General features: G+C 47.3%; 1 protein-coding gene and 1 long non-coding RNA gene across 2 annotated transcripts in view; one reads left to right on the forward strand and one right to left on the reverse strand.

The window, feature by feature from the left end:
* LOC139060386 (uncharacterized) overlaps positions 1-19,463 on the forward strand; it is a 116,073-nt gene extending 96,610 nt beyond the window's left edge. The window contains exon 4 of the long non-coding RNA XR_011514773.1: positions 19,339-19,463. This is a non-coding gene — a long non-coding RNA (uncharacterized lncRNA). The remainder of the gene's footprint in view (positions 1-19,338) is intronic.
* On the reverse strand, positions 136-26,281 carry LOC139060379 (uncharacterized). The gene is made up of 8 exons (XM_070539490.1): positions 26,082-26,281; positions 24,724-25,032; positions 19,364-20,029; positions 13,724-13,778; positions 9,654-9,817; positions 7,798-7,914; positions 5,075-5,260; positions 136-293 (listed from the first exon to the last, which is right to left on the reverse strand). The coding sequence occupies exons 1-8, from the start codon at positions 26,106-26,108 to the stop codon at positions 216-218; spliced, it is 1,602 nt and encodes a 533-aa protein (XP_070395591.1). The 5' UTR covers positions 26,109-26,281; the 3' UTR covers positions 136-215.

Here is a 26,281-nt window from a genome sequence, read left to right on the forward strand (position 1 = left end):
GGATATATGATAATCCTACATGTTAATTCTTTAACTTCGTTGTGGCTTGTCATATGTTGTTGCGTTAGACAGAAATGTAAATCTCTACGCTAAAGTTAGGAGCGATTAAACGTCCCAACGCACAAGAAACAAGACTCCTGTGAATAGTTTTTTTTCTTCAAAAAAAGAAAAAATTGAAAAAAAATATAGAAAATATTTACTGCAGAGACATGTCGTTATTTTGGTTTGGTAATATTATCGAAGAACGGAACGATCGTTTCAAACACCTTGTCAGGATCCTCTTCGGCGGAGACCTGGAAAAATAAAAGCAAGCAGGTCAGACTTCGGATGTCATTGTAAACGTACGTGAGCGTGGTAATTACATGACACCATTCAGACCTTTCCTTTAAAATCCGATATAGCACCATAAGCGAGTGTGCGAACTGTGTGAAAAAAAAAAAACAAGGTAGCGCGATGCCTGCCATGACGGTTACAGTCTTCGCCCCATCACGCCAAGACAATGCGTGTTATAGGACTGCTGGGCTAGTTGATTCATGATTTAAGCTTTAGGGCGCCTCACCAGACACCATAGCAAATTTCTGTTATATGCTGGAAGTTGTTACCTGTCCTCTAGGGAGCGTTCTCCGGCAAAAAAAAAAATTGTCAGATCGGCTCATTAATGGCCGAGATAGAAATATTTCAGCGCTGCGAACCCATGATTTCAGGAGGCAAGCTCCACTGCCAGGCGAGACACTCTCTCCACTCGCCCCGTCTGACCTCCGCAAGCGAAATTCCTTCCCTGCGTTCTCCCATACCGGAGCTCGAGGATCGCGTGACGCATATGTCACAGGCTCCGCCTTCATTTTTTTTTTTCTCCTCGCTTTTTTGCGGCGCGGTGCCCTTCCGCTGAAGGCGTCGCGTACGGGCTGTTGCGATTGTCTCGTTTCGCGCCTCACACAATTTTGCGCTCTGTGCACGAGGACACCTGACTAGCGGGATAATTCAGTGCTACACAAATACTGAGGCAGACGCAAGCGAATCACAGAGCATGATCCTGCGCTGGAACACGGTAGAAGACGACATAGTTTTGGTGTCTACACGCGCGACTGCACGACGTGGGAACAAGCCGACTCAACGGAAGTACGTCTCTCTTGCTGCGGTGCGAAGTAAAACAAAAACATGCAGACACTCGGTTTGTGTGTTTTATTATTTCTCTAAGCTTTAAGTCGTCTATTCTAGCACTATATTACTCAAATAACAGATGCTGCCTCGAACAGTTCTCGAAGTCTCGTGTCACCACGAGCGACGTCACAGCACGAACACGTGTACGTAGACGCACTTACACGTGTACGCCATCCTCCGACTTGGAGCGTGGCGGCCGCGAGGAGAAGGGAAAATGGCATTAGGTTTGAAATTTCGGGTCTTTCCGCGACGTGCAGCGATATAATACTTTGCAGACACGATCGTTGTCACACAATGTATGCTCTACGCTTGTCAGCTCAAGATGGCCAGGCGTGGTGTGGGGCCCTTTATGAATGGCACACAAAAGACATGAAATGAAAGGACAAGTGCCAACACCTGTCCCGTCTTCTTTTTAGATATCTTCAGCTTAAGTTTTAAAAACTCACTTTTATAATTCGCATTTATGTAATCTCGTAAACGTCCTCACTTTTATAAGAACAAGCTGCTCATTTGTTCCGGCAGCTTCATTTGTGCTTACAATAATACATGCTTCATAATATGCAGTGTAATGACAAGGATAAAACGCTGTCGCGGACAATCAGCAGAGCGATATCGGTGCCGGATAGGCGCATAGTGTGAGTGAGCCTTAATCGCGCAGTAATTTTTCAAATATCGCACGCTTTCTTTGGAGACCGGAAGAATTCAAACCACATTAGCTATCACCATGACATTATTTGGACATCTTTTTTAAGATTTCGCGCTTACATCAACACTTCAAAAGTTCAATAATTCATGATTGGTGGTTAATAATTAGGCTTCTAGGAAAAGAAATACCTTCATATGCTCGAGAGGACAGTGAACAATAATATACTCCGCTCCATACATAGCAGTCAACGCTGGGGGAGCTACGCAAGAAGTTCGGTCGAGAAAAGTTATCACTCCGCGCGTTCCGTCTATGCTTCGCTGCACGACAACAGCCTTCGCGAGCATGCACGTGAGGCTCCTCGCGACTGGTTGCAAATAAAGAACCCGAAAAGAACAACGAAAATAAAAAATTATCTAAAACGACGCATTAGCAGGCGTATAGCACAGTGTGTTTGTTTCTAAGGGTTAAAACTTCTTTCATTGAACACTGAGCCTATACAGGGTGTTTCAGCGAACACATTCAAAAATCTTTAAAGGTTGACTATTGGAGATAGCACAATTCTAGTTGATGAGCTGGTCTACTCGAAGAGGTGGACATTATTTGCACAAAAATTTGAAATGCTTAATCGACTAATTAACAAAACGTAATTAAATTTCTAACTATTGACCTTATGGCCCCTATTGAAATTTACAAATTCCAGCGGTGGAGTTCGCAAGGCGGATCCACTTGGAACGAATTCTCAGGGTGACACGACTCTTGAGAAATTTATACCCGAACTTCGAGGAGAAATGCATTGGAGTTCCAGTTAATTTGTTTAAAAAACGTCTTTTTATGCACTGAAGCACACAAGTAACTGGAACGCCAATGCATTTCTCCCCAAAGTTTGGGAACTAATGTCTCGAAACTGGTGTCGTCCTGAGAATTCGTTCCTAGTGGATCCGTCTTGCGAACTCGACGGCTAGAATTTATAAATTGCAATATGGGCCATAAAGTAATTAGTTAAATACACAATTAGGGAATTTTTGTTAATTCGTCGATTTTGCACTTCAATTTTTTGTGCAAGTAGTGTCCGCCGCTTCGAGTAGACCACCTCATCAACTTGAATTGTGATATCTGCCACAGGCAACTTTAAAAAATTTTTGAAAGTATTCGCTGAAACACCCCGTATAAAAAACAGTTGCGCACAACTCCAGTAAAAAAAAAAAAAACAGCTCGAGTAATATTCAAGTGCGAACGAAGCCACTGCAAGAAGTCTCTCTAGCCTCCATAGCGTTGACTGCTATGAATGGAACGGAGTACAACTTGGTTGCATTCTCGTAGCGGACCCGAATTTTGTAAAGGCTTGACACGGGTTAGCTGTAACACCCTACTGTATATATGCGTGTCCAAGAGATCGCGTCGGCAGCGTTGTGCATGCTTAGAACTTGTGACCACACTGCTACGCAAGGCCGATGGCGTCCGCTAACTTTGCGTCTGTTACGTATAAGACTCACTAATAACCTGGCACTGGAGTAACCACTGGTCCTTAAGACTAAGGCCCGTATTCACAAACGGAACTTACCCTTAACTTATGACTTAAGTAGCCGGTCGATGCTTAACGCCTTTCATAGACAAATCTTGTACTTAAAGTAAACTTAAATCGACACTTGAGTGCCGGAAAGTAAAGTACGGTCATTGGCAACCTTAAGTGTGACTTTCGCTACTCTCGCCAGCGAGCAAGAAGGCCGCCTACTACGGCAGCCTCGACGACTTTGCTGATTTCGCCGGACGTGTGCGCAATATTACGAAGGATGAGGCATACCGATACGTGTCGCCATTACGGCCACGGCTTAAGGATCGACAGAATTCCATGGAAGCATACAACGACGCGGGATTCTCGTGGCGGTACCACTTTTCCAAGCAAGCGACGCTACGGCTTTTGGAAATGCTGCCACTGGTCCCCACAGACAATGAACGCGGTCTCCCCGTACCGCCGCTGCTCCAGCTTCTAATCGTGCTGCGATTCTACGGCGCCGGAACATTTGAGGTTGTCACCGGGAACCTCGTTAATGTTTCGCAAACAACTGTGTCTCGAATCATTGCACGAATGTCAAGAATGATTGCCGAGACTTTGTTCCCGCAGCTCGTGAAGTTGCGAAATGGTAATGATTTGGCATCAGTAATGGAGGAGTTCTACGCCATCGCACGGTTTCCTGGTGTGAGCGGGTGCATTGACCGCACTCATGTACCCATCAGTAGTCCCGGAGGAGATGACGCGGAGGTTTTTCACTGTCGAAAGGCTGCGATGGCGCGAAACGAACTCAAGGAGCATGGCGCGTTCTTCCTCGGAAAAGATTGTTTTCCTTTTTTCCATCGTCCGCGCGGGTTGAAAACACGCAACGCACACACACTCTCTGCGCAAGAACACCGCAAACTTTCAGCAGCAAAAAAAAAAAAAAAGTCGGGACGGCAACACGCAGAACCGCAGTGGCTGCGAGAGCCAACATGAACTTGTGGCCAGACGAGTTTGAGTAAAGCGCTAAAACCAAACCGTTCTTTGTATTTTACTCAGAAGAATGCGCGAGCAAGCACTGCAACAGTTATATCCACATCACTCTGCTGCAAAAATTATTTTTTTGCGATTGAACCTATCGTACACGTCAAATTTTTACGTATTCTCGACACCAGACGACATACTTGACTCGAAAAGTGTTACTTTCGAAAGTGATACTTAAGTGTCGTTTCTGAAGAAATCGCCTAAAACTTTCCTAACACTTGTACTTTTCCCGCACTTATTGACGCCCTACTTAAGTTCTGTATCTGAATACGGGCCTAAGTGCAGGCGACTTCCTAAGCACGCGTGGCGTTTGAGCGATAGCGCCTTGAAGAACTGAAGCAAGCCGCAGCTTCCAATCCTGTCCCTGAATATTGTGACATATCTACGCTGCCGAAGCCAAGAAATGACCGTATTCAAAGTCGGGAGTAAACGTGTCAGTCAAGCAAGCAGCTATACGTACAGAATTAGCGCTTCGCAACCAGTATAGTGAGAAAGTTCGAGAAAAGATCGGGCACACAGAATCTCGACGAAATACCTTTTCTGTTTCCTTGCTTGAAGCATATGCGGGTGTTACTATAACTCTCTCTGTATAACCAAGACGTACCGTGACATTTAAATTCTTGCAGTTAAGTGTTGTGTACAACTACACCGTGGCATTCGAATTCTTGCGGTTTCGTATAACTAGCGACCGTTGTGGGCAGTGAAGTGTCGTGACGTGAGGGCGCCATCACCTTGAGCACCATGGGCTTGTACTTTTCGAGGACAGGCTCCGACTCGTTGTGGAAGGTCTTGATGCGCTTGCTGATGGTCTCCTCGTTGTCGTCGACGCGGCCGCTCGTCTCGCCTCGCTTCAGGAGCCGAGCCTTCATCGTCTCGTCCTTCACGTCGAAGTAGATCAAGTTCGTGCACTTGCACACCTGCGTTTCGTTCGGAAATAACGAATTTCAGAGGAAGGTAGATAACACTGTGTTCACGCGTTAAACGGCGATCATCATCATCATCAGCAGCAGCAGCAGCCGCTGCCGTCTATTTTAATGTCCACTGCAGGACGAAGGCCTCTCCCAGCGACCTCCAATTACCCCTGTCTTGCGCTAGCTGATTCCAACTTGCGTCGAGAGCCGGTGGAGCTGTACTAGTCTGGGTGCAACCAAATTATGAAGGCCCGCTAAGCTTTGGCAAAGACGCTCCCACACCAGAACAGTAATTGGCCTCCCTGGTGCCAGTATTTGGCGACGACCTGCATCGTGACTGTCGCAATTAACCGATGTTACATCTGCCTAACGTTCGGGGTGCTGGACCAGCTCTCTCATGGTATCGCCTGCTTCGAATGGGAAGAGCTGAAATTTTGAAGGGAGTGTGGTCGAGGTAACGATATCTCTCTTTCTCTCTCTTTTCTTTGGTGATATCGATAAAAGTAAATGTTTGCGATAATTACTTATTACTTATTAAACAACTGAATCGTATTTGCCATTCACTCCACAATTATATTAGACTAGTTCCTGCAACTGCGGAACTGGTCAGGGCTCAAAGCCTTTGCACCTAATAGGAATTCTGCGACACCAGCTTCAACTATCCTCACAAAAATTGGTGCTCCACTTGACGTTGCCCCGCACTGCGCGAGGGAGGCTTTTTAGGGAAATATTTAAGTGACACACTAATTCACTTGTCTGAAAGTACGGGGAGGGATATATCGGAACTGGCTCTCAATGATTTCCGTTATAAATGTATTCCTTATTGAGCAATGACCAGCCTCAATTTCTCTATTCCAACGTGTGGCTTAAAGCAATTCCTTAAAAAGAAAACTAGCAAGTTTTCATTAGTAACTTTGTCAATCGCATCCAGTACCGTTGGCAATGCGTTGTCGCAAGATAGATTGTTATCTCGTTGTTATCTTCAATGTTCCCATTTGAAGCAGGCCGTATATGCCATGCAGACCAATGTGGCCCTACCAATGAGGAATCATTTCGAAAGCGCGCGTTTACCGTTTACTAGGGGAATAAGAGAAATTAAGTAGCTGAAATTGAAGGTTGTGCTAACGCTCCGTGTCCCTTAAAAAGACGTCTTGCACTGTATGCTATTCACTGTGTGTGTTATCCAACGGAGCCAAGGGCGCTCCCAGTCGGCTGGCGGAATGAATTCAGTTGCGAAATGGCAGACAGCTGTATACAGGTTGTCCCACATAAGTTGAGCCAAAGTTTTAAAAATGAAAGGCACTCCGGACGCGAGTTGAACCGAATGCATAATGTTGGCACTAGCCTATATATAGAGTTACTCAGGCAATTTTTTATTTTCCCCTTAATGAACGGATTAGTTATGTATAATTAATAAAATTTTTAGCTATTGGCTGCAGACCTCAAGTGGGATACGCAAAGTTGTAGAGCACCTTGAGAAACCTCTTAATAGATTGTTTCCAACGCGATATATCTCACGTGGTCCTTTTTTCCGCGTTCCAAAGAAAGCCCGCGAAATATGAAAAAATACCACGTGACGGGGCGCTTGCGCACTGTTATTGTGCTGCTCTCAAGCGTGCGATGGATGAACAAGGTTGACTACAGCGAGACTGGCCCGCAAAAGGGCGTTATGCCTGGTGTAGGTATCTGGGCATGCGGCTCTTTATCGCATGACGACGCAAATGCGTGCTGCTGGCTGAGCGGTGCCGAAGCGATAAAGCGTCTAAGAAGACGAAAGAGAACAAGAACATAGCTTTATTTTTTTATGCTTGAAATAGGCACCTACACCAGGCATAACGCTCTTTCGCGGGCCAGTCTCGCTGTAGTCGACCTTGTTCAGCCATCGCACGCTTGAGAGCAGTACAATAACAGTGCGCAAGCGCCCCGTCACGTGGTATTTTTTTCAGATTTCGCGGGCTTTCTTTGGAACGCGGAAAAAAGGACCACGTGAGATATATCGCGTTGTAAACAATCTATTAAGAGGTTTCTCAAGGTGCTCTACAACTTTGCGTATCCCACTTGGGGTACACAGCCAATAGTTAAAAATTTTGACTGCAGACCTACTAACTAATCTACTACTACTACTACAACTACTACTACTACTACTACTACTACTACTACTACTACTACTACTACTACTACTACTACTAACTAATCCGTTAGTTAAGGGCAAAATAAAAAGCCTAGGTAACTCTAGGCCAGTTCCAAAATTATGTATTCGATTCAACTCGCGTCTGGAGTGCCTTTCATTTTCAAAACTTTGCTGACTCAACTTATGTGGGACAACCTGTATAGCGAACACAAGCGACAACGTTTGCGTCGTTTTTCGACCGTTGAATTGGGCTTTACCAAAAGAAAACGCTTGGGGATAAATGGTGTCCGTTCTGGCAATAGTGAGTCAGTACCCGCCCTCTCTCCTTTTCCGTTAATTGAGACAATCTACTGCGGCATGCGCACACCCTTATAGGAGGAAACTAAAACGCAGCACTGTTCGGCGTGCTTACTTCGGCCTCGAATCGGTCTCCCTGCTCGGTGTTCCTGGGGTAGCCGTCGATGAGGAAACCTTTAGACTTTCCTAAGTCTTTCTTAATTGCCTCTTTAAGCAGCTGAAGCACGATGTCCTAAGGAAGAAAAAAAGAAAGAAGCATGGCTTACGTGATGCTTATGGAATCGTTATGTGACCCTTTCATTAGAGAGTTTTAGAATAGGGGCCCCAAACGTTTTGGGGCCCCAAAGAAATAGCGTCGAAGCCACTGCGCATGCGCAAGACGCAAACTCCGTTTGAGTTTTGCGTTGGGAACGCTATTTCACTGATTTAGCGTGAGCCCAAATAGCGGCCCCAAAAACTTTGCGTCGGCAAACATGGCGGCACCCATCGAAGCGACGGCGCTAACCTAGCACAAAACTGGGTTCGATTCGCGGTAGCTCGTGAAGTTCGCAAGCTAGGAGAAGTGACTGCGGTTATCGCTTTCTCTCAACTAGCGTGTGTTATGAAGATTGATTCATTAGACGCCGCTGATTCCGAATTCGATGGTGGATTTTATGGCTCGTAGGCCTAACACGGCTAAGCTTGGCTGGTGAAGGCTAGTAAAGTTGGTTTGCTCAAAACTAAACGCAACTAATTGTTTGCTGCCTTTAACAGAATAACCTCTAAATTGTAATTAAACGCGAATACACGCAAGTCAAAGTTATTATTCCTATCACAAAATGGTATATTTTATTTAATTATTTCTAATAGCTTTTCTTTGACGCCGTAGTGGCGCTGTCAGCGCAAGACGGTATCCGCAAACGTAAAACCCTATTCTAAAACTCTTCACTCCTGCGTGCCCCAACGCTAACACCCGCAAAGCTCTTTGGGGCCCCAAACTATTGCGGCCCCTATTCTAAAACTCCCTATTAGAGGAAATATAAGACAGATATTTTAATATATTATATTCAACTACTGCGCAGTTAAGTGAAGATACAATACAAGCGAACGTTTCTGACATACGAGAAACGTTTAATGGTCGCTGGTGGCGAGAGATTATCCTCCCCAGTTAAACCGAAGGTAAAGTAATTGAGGCAAGTATGAGATCGTAAACTTGCAAGTAAACCACTCTGCCAAAATAAAACCACACCAAGACTTACTCTGAAATAGTGGAACGCCAAAATGCAATTCATTCAACTGCCTCTCGAACGACCGCGCGTTACGGCGACGCGCGAGTCGTCTCATATTAGTCTCCGTTCAGTATACTGTCAAAAGATGACAACACACCTAAAGGGATCCTGCGACACCTTTTCTTCGAACCTGAGTACACAATGGAATAAGTGCGACGCCATTTAGTCAATATATTTTCATAAAAATTTCTCATAAAGCCCTAATAAGAACGGGCACACAAACTATCGACTGGTGTGACGCAGGTATTGCGATGACGTGCCGATTACTTTGATTCGCACGTTTGAGCCAACATGCACTGCCCTGCTTATCACGTACGTTTTCTTATCGAACTAAAAAAAATTATTGTAATGTTTCTTTTCAAAAATTTGCGCAGCGCGGTAAACATCGCTAACATTGGGCCGCAGCAAGGTTAGTTACACAAGATGCAAGAGAAGCAACAGGTAACTTATCGTTACTTGAGGGCAAGTTGGTTGATTATCTGCAGAGTCTACAGGAGAACGGCAGAGACTAAACTACTGATTAGAGCCTGTGTTTTGTTTCTTTTGTCACGCCGCTCGCGCTGTTTATCCTCGCCTCGTCATTTGTAAGAGTGACGGTTGTCGTTGCCGTTGGAAAATAAACGAACCGCCCTCTGCGCGCAAAGCGCTCGTCGGTGGAGCATCAGGGTGTCGAACGAGATGTGCGCGAGAGCAGTGCGCATACCAGCGGCACGAGCTCTCCTTTCTTCATGACTTCGTTCATCTCCTTGCCCCGATCGCTGCCGGACTGCACCTCCGCTCTCAGCAGGTCCCCGGAAGAGATGTGCGTGAATCCGTACTTCTCTACGATCTTGCCACACTGCGTGCCCTTGCCGGAACCGGGGCCGCCTGAACGGAAAGGGAGCAGTGAAAAAAAAAAAATGAGCAGGGATGGAGGCGGAGGTCATTACAGGCATAGATAACTTTACAATATGAAGATAGATGTTTTAATAAAGAGCAAGTATAAAATAGAAATTGGCAACCCTTGGACAATTCAATGGACACCGTATAGTTGGTTCGCTGATCGTTTTTCTCCTCGAAAAAAAAAAGAAGTATGCTGTGAATTTCGGAGCGCCATATCCGTAGACTCCCACGCTTCAAACTTCGCACTCAATTTCGAATGGGTTTCCGGCTATGAAAAACAGCACTGCTCATGAGGGGTGTAGGGATATAGGCATGCAGAATTGGTTCCATCAGCACATATTTAATTGTGACCTCTGCGATTATAGTTAGTGGCGACAACTGCGCTTTCCCACTCCGTGCCTGTTTCTAGCTCCAGCTCGGAGACGCAATGGGTGCTATCTGGTTGTTGTTCTTGGACTTTTGGTGCACCGAGGAAATACTTTAGATTGTTTGCTCTCTTTTATCTGTTTCTTAAATTTCCTGCATACATACCGGGTATAAACAGTGCCCTTTAGGCGCCGAGGCAGTACTGTCTGAGGGTCTTGTCTAACAACGGGGCCACTCTATAGTATATACAAATCCAAGCCGAAGGCCAACGGTATATTCCACCGACTGCATGCCGTACGGATTAGGTTAGGTTATAGGTTAGGTATACTGTATGGTCACCAACACGACGGAGTCATTAAAACCAAGGAAAGCATAATGAAATTGAAGGTAATTGCCGCGTACGTAAACTTTATGTTTGTTTATTCTACAGAAGTAAATAGAAAAGAGGTAAAAAGGAAATAGAGGCAACGCTCCACCGGTTAAAACTAGAACCGACGTATTGACCTTTTTCTCGGTGATCTTGTGGGCGCCGCCATGTTTGATCACGTGGTTACGCATCCATTGCTTGCCTCAGCTGCCTCTGCTGCCTCCGCGTTTGCAATGGATGCCCATGACGCCTAGTGCAGCTCAGCAAACCTCTATTTCGATGGTATCGTAGACGGTGATCGACGACACGACATTTCGCTCACAGCGTTTGAGAACATTTAGGCACTTTCGGTGCTCATTACACCTTGTCCAAACAGCGCGAGCAGCGTATACGGTGCTTGTACTAAATTTGCGGCTGGAAATGTGTTCCAAGCTGTCTAACACTTCCGGCTTACAAATTAAATCGGGATCAGTGTGTATTTATCTTTTTTTCTTTATTTGGCAATCACGTTGAAACTGTGGCTTGACATGTTTCTCACTCCGTAAAGTTCCTTGGTAAGTTCACTATTTGATTGTTTATCGTCTGCCTAATCGCTTGCGGGTGTGCTCAGTTGCGATGGATTTGTTCTTGCTGCGCACAAAGGCCTGGAACGCAGATATTCTGTACTTTGTAATAGCTTGTAGCAAAGACGTATTATCGCTAGTCATTCGCTCACTTTGTGGACTGTCACGAAACGTTCACCTTCGAACATTCTTGTGTAGTCGGTGTAGACGCCGTCACCATGTTTCGGCACATTGAATTGATTCAAGAGTAAGCCCATTCACTTATTCTTGATACGCGGGCGATATAGTGGGTGTAAGTGTGCGTGTGAGCTGGGGTGGATGTGCGTAATTAAAGTGCGAGGAAGTTACTATGCCAGGAAACAGTGCTACTCCATTTGTCACTGTGTAACGAGCGGTACCCACTGTTGCCAACGTTCCGGGATTGATGTTCTTTCTCTAAAGTTAAGCGATACAACGCTGCTGGAAGAGTGATTTTTTTTTATCCTCGAGGAAAACCGTGCATCGTGAAGGGTGGCCGGCAATACAAGTAGTCCTTATGTTGAAGCGGTCCTTGGACTTGGTCACACAGATTCATCACATTCATTAATATGAAAGTCACTATTTTTGCAGTCAACCACTGGACACGCCTTTCCTCTACCGCTTCACATTTTGTAGCATGAATAGAGCACAGTGAGCTAGCGATCACCGAGTAGCACTCCCATCAGCCGATCGCATAGTAAGTAGCAGGCATGTAGCAGGCCTGGCAGAAGTGTCAATGGTATCGTATTCGTGCGCTTTCCCAGAGGCAGCGCGCCGCCGAAAGCGCCATCTTCTTCCTCTGGAGCTAACTGTTCCACGAAAAACGTCTGTACCAACACTGCGGCTAGTGCACGGCGGTTAGAGGCACAATAAAGAGAAAAATAACTCGATCTGTATTGACAAATCACCCGGCTGTGCGAGATATCAGAAAGGTCACTCCTACCATGAGAAGAGGCTTGGCGAGCCAGAAGGAGACGCAGGAGCGAAATACGGATGGCCCGATGCCACCTTGAAATTCACGCACCAGCCTGCCGTGGCGTCACGGATTTCAACGGCGTCTGCTCGCCCTTAGTTACAGTTATATCGGTAGAAATACACTAGGTCGCATTCCAATAGGGCCTTAGCTTAAAGAATGTTTACTGATACGAAACAGCCTAAATACAAGAAGAATACTTTGAAATACATGACGCCACACTGGCATACAGGAATTGCGGTTTCGGCGCGAGAATAAAAGGAAAAAGAAAAGCAACTTTGACCATTTTTTTTTTCGTAATCAACCTCTTACCGTGACATTATTGAAAATGTAGCTTTGAAAAAACAGTTTTTTCTGAGTAAACTGATATAATGTTTCTATTTAAGTGTCCCTATTGTCAAGTTCGGCATAGGATCACTGGTGGTGACAACATAGGAACCGTATGATTTTCGAACAGTTCGTAGTATAGCACAGGATGGGGCGTCAAAGCGGGCGTCGCTGTGAACGGCGTATGCGAGAGTCATATGTCATGTTCATGTGACATGAAAGGTATAAGTGAAACGTTCGAGCCGCATCTCATGCTTTAGCGGTTTGTTACGTCCCTTGCATGGATAAATTAAACCTATAGATGGGCTAGCTTAAAATTCACATGGAATTTAGCGGCTCACTGCGTTCGCGCATATTTCAGCCCGAGTAGGCGACGTTATCATCATCATCAGCCTATTTTTTTCATGTCCAATGCAGGACGAAGGCCTCTCTCTGCGATTTCCAATTACCCCCCGTCTTGCGTTAGCTGATTACAACTTGCGCCGGCAAGTTTCCCAATTTCGTCATCCCACCTAGCTCTCTGCCGTCCTCGACTGCACCTCCCTTCTCTTGGCACCCATTCTGCAACTCTAATGGTGCACCCATTAACTGCCTCACGCATTACATGGCCTGCCCTGCTCCATGTTTTTTTCTCTCAATGTCTACAAGAATATCGGCTATCCTCGTTTGCTCTCTGATCCACACCATTCGCTTCCTGTATCTTTCGTTCCATCGCTCGTTGCAATGCCCTTAACATGTTCTCGAGCTTCTCTGATAACTTCCAAGTTTCTGCACCATATGTTAGCATCGGTAGAATGCAATGATTGTACATTTTTCAACGGCAATGCTCCCTGTCAGGAATTGGTAATGCGGCGCCGTGTGCACTCCAACCCAATTTTATTCTTCGGTAAGTTTCCTTCTCATGATCAGGGTTCTCTTATGAGTAATATACCTAGATTAACGTACTCCTTTGCAGACTCTAGCGGCTGACTGACGATCCTGCGTTCTTGTTGCCTCGCCAGGCTATTGAACATTATCTCTGTCTTCTGCATATAAACCTTCAACCCTACTCTTACACTTTCTCGGTTAATGTCCTCAATGATCTGTTGTAATTCGTCCCCAGTGTTGTTGAACAGGACAATGTCATCTACAATGCGAATGTCGCTGAGATATTCGCCGTTGATCCTCACTCCTAAGGCTTTCCAGTCTAATAGCTTGAATACTTGTTCTCAGCATGCAGTGAATAGTATTGAAGAGATTGTGTCCCATTGCCCGGTGGCGTTATACTGAGGTCTTACCGAAAACGAATATGACCGGAACCTTGACGTCGAGGGGCGTTGGCGGAGGGGCGGGCTGGAAGCACAGGAATAACACAGATTGTAATTGCACCTGATAGAAAGATATACGTAAATACTTCACCGCGAAAAAGCATTCAGCACGTTCTCGGAAAACAGGTTAGGTGAACGAAGACTGTCGAAAATATACCCTCGACTTCGCGCTGTCGGGGGTCAACTGCCGTGCAAAGAAATCACGGCGCCACCTCACATAACCTGTTATAACGGAACTGGCTCCAACATAGCTTCATTTGACCGCCTACTACCGTTTCTGCAGGACCGTATGTTAAAAAATGCCGCTCCCAATAAAGAAAGAAAGAAATAAAAGAAAGAAAGAAAGAAAGAGAAATGAAACAATGCAAAAAAGGAAAGCCTGGTACGCTGCGTTTCCTACACAAGACCGATGGCACTCAGACCAACGGCAGCTGTCGCACCGAGTGGGCTTTCCCGCGTGACACCGCGGGTGCCCCCCCAGACGGCGCGCGCCGACTTGAGGAAACAAGGAGTCGAGCGAAGGGGAAAATCGAGAGAGCTGTCTCGCAGCCGCGTACCGCGTCCTACGTGATCATGTGCAATAGAAGGTACGCGGTGTCGGCGCGAGCAGCCCCGATCTCGCAGGCCATGTAGAAGGCATAGAGAGTCTTACTAAATTACTAGAGGGATCTTTGGCGCTGCGTTCGTTCAGTTGCAGTGGGAATGATGCTTAATACATGGATTTGTCCGATCTTCGTGGAGGTGGCTTCAGACGTTCTTGTGGCACTTTACTTTTTCTACACTTCCAAGCAATCGTATATTTATAAATGATATGAAGGCAATAAGTCTCCGAGCACGTGAATACCATTGCGATTTGTTTAAATGAAAACGCATTTCTTTTTTGCTGAAAATGGCTAATCGAAGTCGTCTGAAGCCAGGAGGAGGAAGTATAGGCAAATTCACGTATACCCACGATTCCCATGCTTGTAATGCCGAAGACATGAGCGCAATAAGAAAAGAAAGAAAGAAAACAAACAACCTACCTCATCAATAAACGGCTCAAATTCGTACTTTGCTATCGCCAGATTTTCCTCCTAGAAGGAACAGCCGGTAATCCACACCCAACCGTATGGTTAAAAGCATAAGCTGGGGTCAACTTCAAAGTGTCATAAGGGCAATGCAGCCCCGCAGACCGTGCGCGAAATTGTGATTCGCACTTGCATCATGGTTCCGTGCGTGTACTGCAGCCAAGGACTGACGAGAAACATCACCAGCAACCAATTCGCCAAGCCTTGTGATGGTAGTTATAATTTAAAGCGGAATAGCGTCCCTCTGTGGTTTTGTTTTCATACTCATCCTTCCCCTTTATCACCGTCATCATCATCTTTTATGTCGACTGCAGAGCGGACGCCTTTACTTACCAGCGATCTCCGATTACCATTGTCTTGCACCAGCTGACCCCCTCCCCCCCTTCCCCATTATATGCCTGTAAATCTTCAATTTTCATCACACAACCTTATTCTCTGCAGTCCTCGACTGCGCTTGCCTTCTCTTCGCGCCCGTGGTGTTACACCAAAAGAGCACCGGTGATCTGTTCTACGACTTACCATAACCTCCCCAGCTCCATTTCTTCAACTTAATCTCAACTAGAATATCAGGTACGGGCGTTTCCTCTCTAATCCACACCGCCGTAATCATGTCAACGTTACGCCTCTCGTTCCATCGATCTTTGCGCGCGCGGTCTCTGGCTTCTTGTCGAGCTTCTTTGTTGTTCTCCGAGTTTACGCGATATAGTTTAGTGCTGGTAGAATACGATCATTTCACGCTTTTCAAGAATAACGGCAAGCTGGTGGTCGTGAAGTGGGAACGCCTGCCAAATGCACTCCAAACTCCTCCGCCGACACCCTCTTCTACAGCGAAGCTGTTCATGGCTAGGGTTCCGTGAAATTTTCATGTGTGTTAGCAAAAACTATCATCACAAGCAATGGCTCGTGCCACTGCTCGCGAGTTCGTCGTCTTCTTTCACAGCTGGCTGGTTGGCAACGTAACCGCGCGAACGCGCTCACGCCACTGCTCGCGCGTTGGTCGTCGCCGTCGTCTTCCGCAGCTGGCTCCGATGGTGCCAGCGTTCCCACACTGCCCCTCCCTCTGCAAAGGCGCTGACGGCACTGGGCCACTGCCAGTCGGTGCGGTGATGTCGGTATCAAATTTTAACGCGATAGCGTTAAGGAGCTCGTGTCGCAGAAAAGCCGGTGTCGTCGGCGTCGGGTGTCGGCGTCGGCGGCGTTGACCGTGAGCGATAAATCACGGCAGGCGCTTCATAAATAAAAAGCAAATTCCAAGATTGGCCCGGTGGGAATCGAACCCAGGTCTCCGGAGTGTGAGACGGAGACGCTACCACTCAGCCACGAGTTCGATGCTTCCAAGCGGTGCAAACGCGCCTCTAGTGAATGCGGTGTTGCCTTCGAAACGAGCCGTGGAAAGTTATACTGCGGTGTATATCGGTAATTATGAACATGTAACGTACAGAAGTCACAATTACACGAGTTGCGAAGTGCGTTTCCGCTGCATTTCTTCTGCGCTTTCCGCACACGCAGAGCCATCTTGCGGCAAACACAGAAGACCCCCTCCTCTCAATGTACGGCGCTGCCCCGACAGGAGGCGCGCCGCGCGCGCATTGGGACCGCTGCCAGGCGCGTCGCGGGACTCCCTCTCCCCTGACGACGCTTCGCCGTGCTTCCGGTTTAGATTACTATCTATCTCTCTGCCCGTGCCGATCACGACGTTTGGCTGGCGTAGATCGTTTCCCCTCCGAGACACCGAGTTCTTTGGTTCGTTTCGTTCGCTCAGGCGCACGTTTCGTTGCCGCGCCCAACGCTGCGTTGCTCGACGCTCACCGCGTGATAGGTGGGCGCTAAGTCCGATGCGGGGCGCATCGTAAGTGATTGCTGTGCCGTAGCGCATTGTCTTATACCCCTTGGCGGGTCGACGGGAACGCTGTCGCGTCCCACTCTTGAAGGCGAAGCTTAAGCGTCCTCCAATTTTTAATCCACCTTCATTTCCATTAATGTATCATTTCTTAGATTCAGTTAGTAAGTGCAAGTAATTTCCCTTATGTTCCCTTTGGTGACATTGTTTTTTTGCCTCAATATATGGCGAAATGAAAACACGATTGTATATATAACGAAGATATAGCACGAAGGAACGCGTATGTATAAAAATATATGTGTGCGCTTACCTTTCGTCACGATGACCACCGATCAAGACAACAAATGCGTTCTTACTTTTGTTCAAAATTCAGTGTTACCTCTTCGCCGTGTGCTACGCACCTCCACTTGTCGTCCACCTTCACAGAGTGGAATGCACTTTAAAGAAAATTACACCCTTTGGGTCGTATCTTGCCACGCAACAGTAATCGTCATCTTTTTTGTCCGCTGTACACCCACTCCTGCTATGGGCAACCAGCGCTGAAGCTTCGCGTGCCGACAGCAGCGCCGTAACACATAGCCTAGCGAGCGGTAGACACAGTTTCCAGTAGCACACGCAGTGATTTCGTGTCAGCAAATTCACCGATTGTCTTGAGTCACACTTTTCACGGCTCACCAAACGGCAGGGAACCGACGTGCTAGGACGTAGCAGCGCATGCGCTCTACGCAGCGCGCATGGCCATGGACAGAACTTGGCTGGCCGCATCGGGCTAGACAAACATTGATACAGGCGCACGTTTCTTATCGCGAAATATGTCGTGCCATCTTCGTAGCCTCCCTATCGGACGGTTTCAGCATATTTTAGTAACGCATGAAAAATGTCGTAGCGCCTCCTGGCCAGCGCTGGTTCCCCATATGAGCGGCGTAATTTCCTTTCTTTAACGCTGCGAGCCCGGTACTTCCAAATCACGAACGGCATGCGCGTTATCAGCATGACAGGGCATTCTCGACAGGCAAGTAGCGAGCGCAGCGTTTTCAAGAAAGTAAACGCAAGAAAGACGGATGACGATTATCGTTGTGCGGCAAGATACGACCCCAAGGGTGTAAATTTGTTTACGTTCTAAGAAAAGTTCACACTCTTTGGAGTGTATATTTGCCACACAACGATAATTGTCATCTGGTCTTGCCCGCATTTCATTTCTTGAAAAACGCTGCTCTCGTTACTTTCCTGTCGGGAAAGCTATGTCATGCTGATAACGCGCATGCCGTTCGTTACTGGAAAGTACCGGGCTCGCCGCGTTAAAGAAAGGAAATGCGGACAAGACAGATGACGATTATCGTTGTGTGGTAAATATAGGCCCCAAAGGGTGTAACTGTTTTTAGAGTGTAAGACTGCACTCTGAAAAAAGTACACTTTTTGGGGCTTATTTTGGCCCCAAACCATAATCATCATCTGCCTTGCTTGCGTTTCCAGTCTTGAAAACTCGGCGCTCGCTACTTTGCCGTCGAGAATGCTGCGTCAAGCGGATAACGCGCAAGCCATTCGTGACTAGCAAGTACCGGGCTCGCAGCGTTAAAGGAAGGTAATGTGTGCAAGACAGATGACGATTACTGTTTGGGGACAAAATACAACCCAAAGGGTGTAAACTGTTTTTTAGAGTGTGTGCTCATAATTTTATTTCGCTGTTTACTGCACACAAGATAGAAGCTTTACCAAAAATAAATGAAACCATATGCACTGTGTGTTTGAACCTAGCCGAATCTGTGGGCACTAATCAGCTTCCTGTTGCACTCGCGCTCGAAAACTTTGGAGATGTTGAACTTTCGTCCTCAACCTCTAGTGCTTTTGAGCGCCAGGAGTTCCTGGGGATGGTATGACGCAGCCAGGACTCAACAACGCTTACGCTCCCAAAGGCCTCCGTTTCTGTTGACAAAGGCTGCACTTGGAAAATGAGCTGTTACCTTGTAATGCATGCCGACGATGCAGATAAGTGTTAGTGCTAATTTTTGGCTACTCAAGCTATATTGTTACGGTGGGAAAAGAGGACAATGTCGACGACGGTGAAGACGACGAAGTGGCAACAGACTCTCGGGATTCTCAGCTGCTGTTTATGTATGTCTTGTAAGTACATCATGTAAATAGTTTTATACTCTTGACATTTATATTGTGAGTCGCAAACACTTCGTGTGTATACCACCTGCGCAGAAAAATTGAAATGTTGAAACTGTAAGAAAAAAATTGCAAGTACTTTGCGGCCTGCAGTTAAGAGGTGCACTGCCCCGTGAGAAGGCACATTCGAGTTACCAATTCATTTCAGCTATGTCGCAACTCGCAGTTTCCGCATTCCGAAACATGGTCGAACGAATGTGAGACAGCGATGGGGAAGGTGCATTCCGCGTATTAACTAACTGCTCGCTTTGGAGAATGAAGGCGCGCACAATACGTGGCGTATGCCGTAGTTCGAAATTTGCACAAGTCACGTAAATGGATAGTTTATTTTGTCACTTTAGCTAGTCAACCTGCCTCAGTAGCACATTCTTCGAGCGGAAGCTGTGTGATATAAGATACAAAGAGTATTTCTAACTAGCCTTCGGTTGTGAATGATACCCGAAAGCTGTTAATGCTGTTAATCGTCAGTTTATTCGGCGTTACTCGTTGCCTGTGCTTCAATACCGCAGATCACAACGCATCCGTGTGGCTCACCTTGGCATCAGTGGCGGGCTTCTTCTCTTCTTTCTTCTCCGGCTCGGGCAACTTGATGAACTGCTTGAAGTCGATCTGCCGGCAGAAGTGCTCCAGCTGCTGACGGTCCAGCCTCCTCAGCTCGTACTCGGATTCGTACTCTGACTCGGAGCTGGACTCTTGGGGAGGCGGTGGCGGCGGTGGCTTTGAGCCAAACAGCCCGCACAGCATGCCCATGAATCCGGCTGGCGGTGGTGGCGGCGGAGGCTTCTTCTTCTTCTTCTTCTTGCGTTCGCCGGTCTTCTTGAGCACGAACAGGTCCTCGAAGTCCTCGGCTTTCTGGCTGGGGGCGGCGGCGGCGGACGCGGCCCCGCCGCTGCTGCTGGCGCCGCAGGTGCACACGAGCCGCCCGCCGGCTCCGTCGTCGAAGTCCTCGTCCTCGTCGAAGCTGGAGCGGCGGCCCCTGCGGCTCTGGCGCCGGCGGCGCGTTCGCCGGTCGTCGCCGCGCCGCTCGGACTCGTCGTCGGCGTCGAAGTCCCGGTCGGGCGGCAGCATGCGGCTCGAGGAGCCCGCTGCCCGCCGGGAGCGCGACCGCATGGCCCCCCGCCAGCGAGGCCGCCGACCGTCGGAGCCAAATTCGGCCTCGAACGTCTCTTCGCAGCGCACGTCCGAGTAGAGACCCGGGTGCTGCGTGCACGGCGCGCGCAGACAACAAACGTATGCCGACGGCGCTGGTGTGCACTACACAACAATGCGTGCCGTTGATGTATGCGTGTACAGTGTGCATAACACGCCTACCTCATCCAGGCCACGACGTCGCACAGGTAAACACTTATCCGTCGTCTATACCGCGCAGCAACTGGTTATAATTGGCGCGCGGGATTCCATTGGCGCCAGGTTTTTATTGTCGCAGAGGAAAACTGCTTAAGCCATAGAATATTGAGGTCATGAATTGAAGTGCACGGTTCAACCAGAAATAACAAAAGGTGTTTGTTTGCTCACTCGTTTGTTTATTTCAGCCCACGCCCGCCGGCTAGCGACGTCACACAATTCTTGCTTATAAACATGACGCTAGTCTATACCTCCTTTTATGCTTTATTGTCTTTCGGAGCTTTTGTAACACGCAGTGTGCGTGAAACCAACCAGTTCTGCGACTGGGGCTAGTTGGTTGGGCATTGTTTAAAGGGACACTAAAGGTTACCAGAAAGTCAAGTTGAAGTGATAAAGCAATGCTCTAGAACGTCTAAGGCGTCAATATTATCGCGAACAGAGCTTTAGTAACCGAGAAATTGAGGTAAATACACGACACGATTTGAGACCCCCCAGCGACATTCCGGTACTAGTCCGATGACGAAAGCACTCCTCATCATAATTCATATCACTAGTACTCAACTACTCGTATTAAAAAGATCATTTCATTAGATTATAAGACGGAAGAAAATGCTACTTGCCTACTTCTATTCGATTCTAAGAAAAAACATTTTGACGTTACCTTTGGGTAGTATGGGTGATCGAAAGGTTTCGTTTTCACTCTACTCTGCGCGCTGGACTTTACGCCGCGCGCGCTTTGGAGTTTCAGTTGTTTCTTTATCGCGTCGTGCTGCGGTGGTCCTGCTGGCTCGCGAAACTTGCATTTGGAACAGGCAGCGAGAATGCCACGCCCATGTGATGTCGTGGGATGCGCGAACGGTCCGCGGAACTTGGCCAAGGGCAGTTGCAGCGGCGAATCCAACGTTACTTATCACTGGGTGCCAACGAGTGAACCTCTCCGTTCGAAATGGTTAAGTGCCGTACCTCTGCCACAGCGCGCTGGCAAAGAGCCGAAAAATCACATAATGTGCTCGCTGCACTTTCGTCCAGAGGATTCTGAGTTCAACGCCGACTTACTGAAGTCGCGTGGAGTGCCTTTCAAAGCAGGCCGCCGGCGTAGTAGTACGCAACGACGCCGGCAGCGCGAGCCCTCCGCAGCAGGTCACGTTCATCAGTGCTTAAATCGCTGAACTCGAGCCCAGCATCGCGAGCCAATGTGTCGTTGTCAGGGTCGTCCATTGCAACGAGCGCCGAAGTTAGCGTCATAAAATAAAGAACAAGCTTATCGTCGCGCGCTTTCCCTTCCGCTAGCCACCATAGTTCCGATTTCGCGCTGCTGTCTGCTCTGTCTTGGCTCTGTTTCTGGCCGCGCGTTTGCGTTTTGCGCAGAAATGCCGTAGCGCCGTCTGCGGGAGCCGTTTTACCCACCGACGGCGCAACGTCACTATGAGAACATGACGTCAATACTCCTCGATCGGAAGGCGGCTGATTTGAACTGCGCTAGAGGTACGCGGACGCTTCAGAACGCATTTTCTCTTAAAATAAGTCTCTTCTTCGCACGAAACAAGCGTTTCGAGGTTTCTGGGATGGTATTTCAACAGTCAACGTTGACTTAATATTAACCTTTAGTGTTCCTTTAAGTGCGCTGAATTTTGATATGTGAAACTTAGTACAAAACTTAAATCGAGCTCCTGTCAGAGTCTTGTTTCGTATTCGTATTCGTATTCGTATTCGTATAGTTTGTTATTCCAAAACAGGCGCGGTTAAACATGAGCACACTTGAAACACAGCTCTGCGTTGTATGCTGTTCAAGTTCTGCGCGTCGGCAGTGCGTGTTTGTATGAGGCTTCAACAGAGGTCTCTCGCTCCTCGACTGATTTTGTGGATAGTTAAAAAATTTGAAGAGTAGGCAAATTTACCGTAAAGAAATGCATACAGGTTATATATATATATATATATATATATATATATATATATATATATATATATATATATATATATATATATATATATATATATATATATATATTCAAACTTAAGATATTAACCTTGCCGGTATTTCATGGATTAAAGCCTACCTCACCAACACAGTGCAGTTTGTTTCATTTGAGGGGAGCAACTCTGTCTACCTTCCTGTCACATGGGGTGTGCTCTTCAAGACAGGTTCCTGAGCCCATTACTTTTTTTTTCTTTTGTATATCTTGACCTTGTAACTGCGCTTGCCCCAGAAAAACAAGTTAAAATGTTCGTAGCTGACTATGTGTTATTTCGTAAAATTTCATCTGCTCGTGACCAAATACAAGCTGAACTAGATAACGCGCTCAAATGGTGCAACAAATTCGGCTTGTCTTGTCAGAGACAATATGTTTGAATGCTAGTATAAAATAGGATAATTACAAGTGAAACAGGTTAGTATATAGTTTGGCGTAACAATCACTAAACATTTACTGGAACCAACATGCAGATAACGCATGTTCTTCAATATCTCATTAAAACAATTTTTTTAAGTACAAGCTCCGAAGTTCTCCGCCAGACTTAGCAATATACTACTTAATTCACAGTTACTATATGAAAACTCGAATGTTACTTTGTAGTGAGCAATACGTAAATTATAAACAGCGTTCAACAAAAGACTGTTAGATCTATTCCTAACATTAAATGTCTCATTCCCTGACCCAGTTCGTGACAGAAAATACCATTGAATAACTTGATGGATGGATGGATGGAAAACTTTATTTGGTCCTGCAAGTAGTGATAATCAACCACTAAGTGGGCCGCCCCCACGTCGGGACCGGGACCGGAACTTGAACCCAGAAGAAAAAGAAATTCCGGTCTGGAGTTCATTTGCCTAATCCTTCTCCGGCATTTGGCGCTCGCCCCTCCTGTATATCTAACGCCTTTGTCCATACGGCATGGACCGCATCTTCAGAATCATGCATAACACCTTATTTTGCAAAAACTGACACTTATATAAGTTTTCTTTCATTTTATTTTTATTTTCGCGCGCTGCATATGAATAAATCACCTTGTCGAACCACATATATCGCATTGCCATAGCACATTCGGCTTTGTGTGTACTTTGTAGCTGGTTCTCCATTCTACATATTTGTGTTTTGTTTTACAATGATGGGATTTCTGTGCTTTTTGTAGTCTGCAGTATCTGCTAAATAAAACAGATAGATAGATAGATAGATAGATAGATAGATAGATAGATAGATAGATAGATAGATAGATAGATAGATAGATAGATAGATAGATAGATAGATAGATAGATAGATAGATAGATAGATAGATAGATAGATAGATAGATAGATAGATAGATAGATAGATAGATAGATAGATAGATAGATAGATAGATAGATAGATAGATAGATAGATAGATAGATAGATAGATAGATAGATAGATAGATAGATAGATAGATAGATAGATAGATAGATAGATAGATAGATAGATAGATAGATAGATAGATAGATAGATAGATAGATAGATAGATAGATAGATAGATCAACCTCTGGTGCAACGCTTAGCTTTCTTGAAGCGCTATACAGCCAAATTATGACGCTGTCAGGCTTAACGATGTAGGATGCTATTCTATATATTTTTGATTAAATTTGCGGCCAGAGCCAAACCGAAGTGTTCACTTTGCAAAGGTTAAGAGGACTGTCGATCGACTGTTAGTCCCCAATGCACGGTTGTGCTAAGAATTTGCTGCGAAGAAAAATATTGCTGCCTGTAAAACAAACAAAGCGACCTCGAAGTTTGGGAGATTCAGATTTTTTTTAGCGAATTGCTGCTTCTGACAACCGTTCCTTTAGTTCATGTCCTGCTAGATTAATGGCTCGCGCTTTTTAATTTATTGGAATTCCGGGCGAAAAAAAAACGTAATGAAAGAGAATATGAATTCATAGCCAGTCAGTGCAAGTGACATACGATATATATGTGAAGCACTAAGCGAAACTAATGTGCTCTTGGGCCAAATAACAAAGCGTTTCGTTCGTACGTGATCTTTGCCATTGTCCGGTCGCATTTGCTAATAATATGCAGAGCATCAAAATAGGCTGCAATTTCGTCTTACAAACAATTCTAGCGTAAGAGCTTTTTGTGGATGCATACCCTGCATTGAATGCTAACACTCGGAGCAGCTGGCTTGGGAAGGTTTGCAAGCCTTATGGCCTTCTTGCCTAAGCATGTCGCCTTACGTGGCACGTGACACCGCACAACCTTTAATACCCACGCATATAGGCAGTTTTTGTCACCATACGATAAGCATCGAATTTGATACGGCGTGATGAAAGCACGAGGCGCTTGCAAATCGAAGCCAAGTGTGCTGAAAATGGCGTGTACAGCAACGCTCCGTCATGCGATGAGTTCGAACTGTACCTATTCAGACACGCTCGAATGCGTCCACGTGAAGGGGTTATAAATCCACTTGCTCAAAGCGGAGTTACCAGCACGTTTTGCCCACAAGCGTGTGACTTTGTCGTCAGCGAGCCACACGTATGACGCTGACGAGGTGCACTCTGACGAGACAGACGCGTTGCAACGGACAGTCGCGGGCGGTGGAACTCACCATGCTGCCGAAGGTGGTTATGGGGCTCCCGCTGGTCGGATAGCCCATGGGACCCATGCTGCTCACGCCCATCATGGTGGCGGGCGTCTCGCTCATCTCGAGCGCCATGTACGAGGTGCGTGCCGACGGCGTGTTGATGGTGGACGACACCGGCATGGCGGTGGCCGCCGTCAGGGCCGTGTTGGACACCTCCTCGCTCGCCACCATTCGGGTGGCCGACGGGCCCTTCTGGTGCGCCGAGCGCGGCTGCACTCCGCCAGCCGATTTTGGCTTGAGCACGAACGTCGAGTTGCTCTGGTAGCGCAGTTTCTGCAACGGCGTGAGCGCGGGGGCGGCGATGGGAGCTTGCCGCATTGGACAATCAGATGAAGTGTAGCGCGACCCGGGGGACATGTACACGAACAGGAACGACACATCGCTATACGTGTTAATCGTTCCGTGTTGTCCATGCCCCCGTGTTGTGATACATTTCCAATTCAATAAGAGCTCTAAAGGGTCGCCGTCGCTTTTCCCCGTCGTCTATTTTCTCACGGTCAGCTCCGTTGCACGAGCGACACTTGGCCGCATAGAGTCGAAGAAGCACTCATACATCGTCCCTTCGGTTCCAAGCCCTCTAAATGCGCTGTCAGATGGCCATAACGCTGCTACGAAAGCACTCGTGGGCATGTAGTGCGTTGCGCGTATCTAACAAAACTTGTTGCTGAGCTAGTTGGTTCATGACTTTGGGACAAAAGGTACGATGTTAACCAGACGAGGACGAAGTGAGGCACAAATGACATATATGGACGTCCGTATATGTCGTTTGTGTATCACTTCGTCCTTGTATACTTAGCATCGTACCTTTTGTCCCTAAATGCGCGTATCTCCCTAGACTCCGACATGGCGAACCTGAACAGTCGCGAAGCTGCGAAGGACGCTTTATCGCCACGTGTTCGCCCAAGGCACAGTGCGCCGCAGCGGCCATCTTTGTCGCGCAGCTAGCGAAGCAACGAGAGGCAGTGGCTTGACTATCTCGCAACTCGCGCTCAGAAGCAAACGGATCGTGGTGTAGCGACACGCGAACAGCCCGCGGGGCGTATAACTCTCGCGCGACGGAGCAAACGCTTGGGCAGCGGTGGCTCTACCCCGTGAGTAAGTTCGCCGTGGACTTCACGCCCTCAGTTTCTATGAAGGCACCGCAAACGCTCCAATAGTATAGCGACGTGCATAATGACGGAAGTGCAGCGAATGACGTTACCGCATTATCAGATAACAGCGGCTCGGCGGTTTAGCCGCAACCCTCTCCGAGTAGAGGGTATCTAGCGAGCGCTAACGGCGGGTCGGAACCCGACCGTAGCTGCCCTTCGCGCACGGCTCACCGTTCTCTGCGGGTGTTCCGCCGCCATGGTGGAGCCCGCAGCAGCGCACGCTGCTCCCAGAGGTCGACGGCGGTGCCCAGGCGGGGCTCAATTTTGTGCTCGTCCGGGGATCATAGCGGCGGGAGCGCGGTGGCCTCCATCGAACCGCCGAGGGCGAGCAGCGCGCGCCTTCTTCCTCATCTTCCACGGCCTGCTCGCGC

Source organism: Dermacentor albipictus, chromosome 1 (assembly GCF_038994185.2).
Source record: "Dermacentor albipictus isolate Rhodes 1998 colony chromosome 1, USDA_Dalb.pri_finalv2, whole genome shotgun sequence".
Lineage (NCBI taxonomy): Eukaryota > Metazoa > Arthropoda > Arachnida > Ixodida > Ixodidae > Dermacentor > Dermacentor albipictus.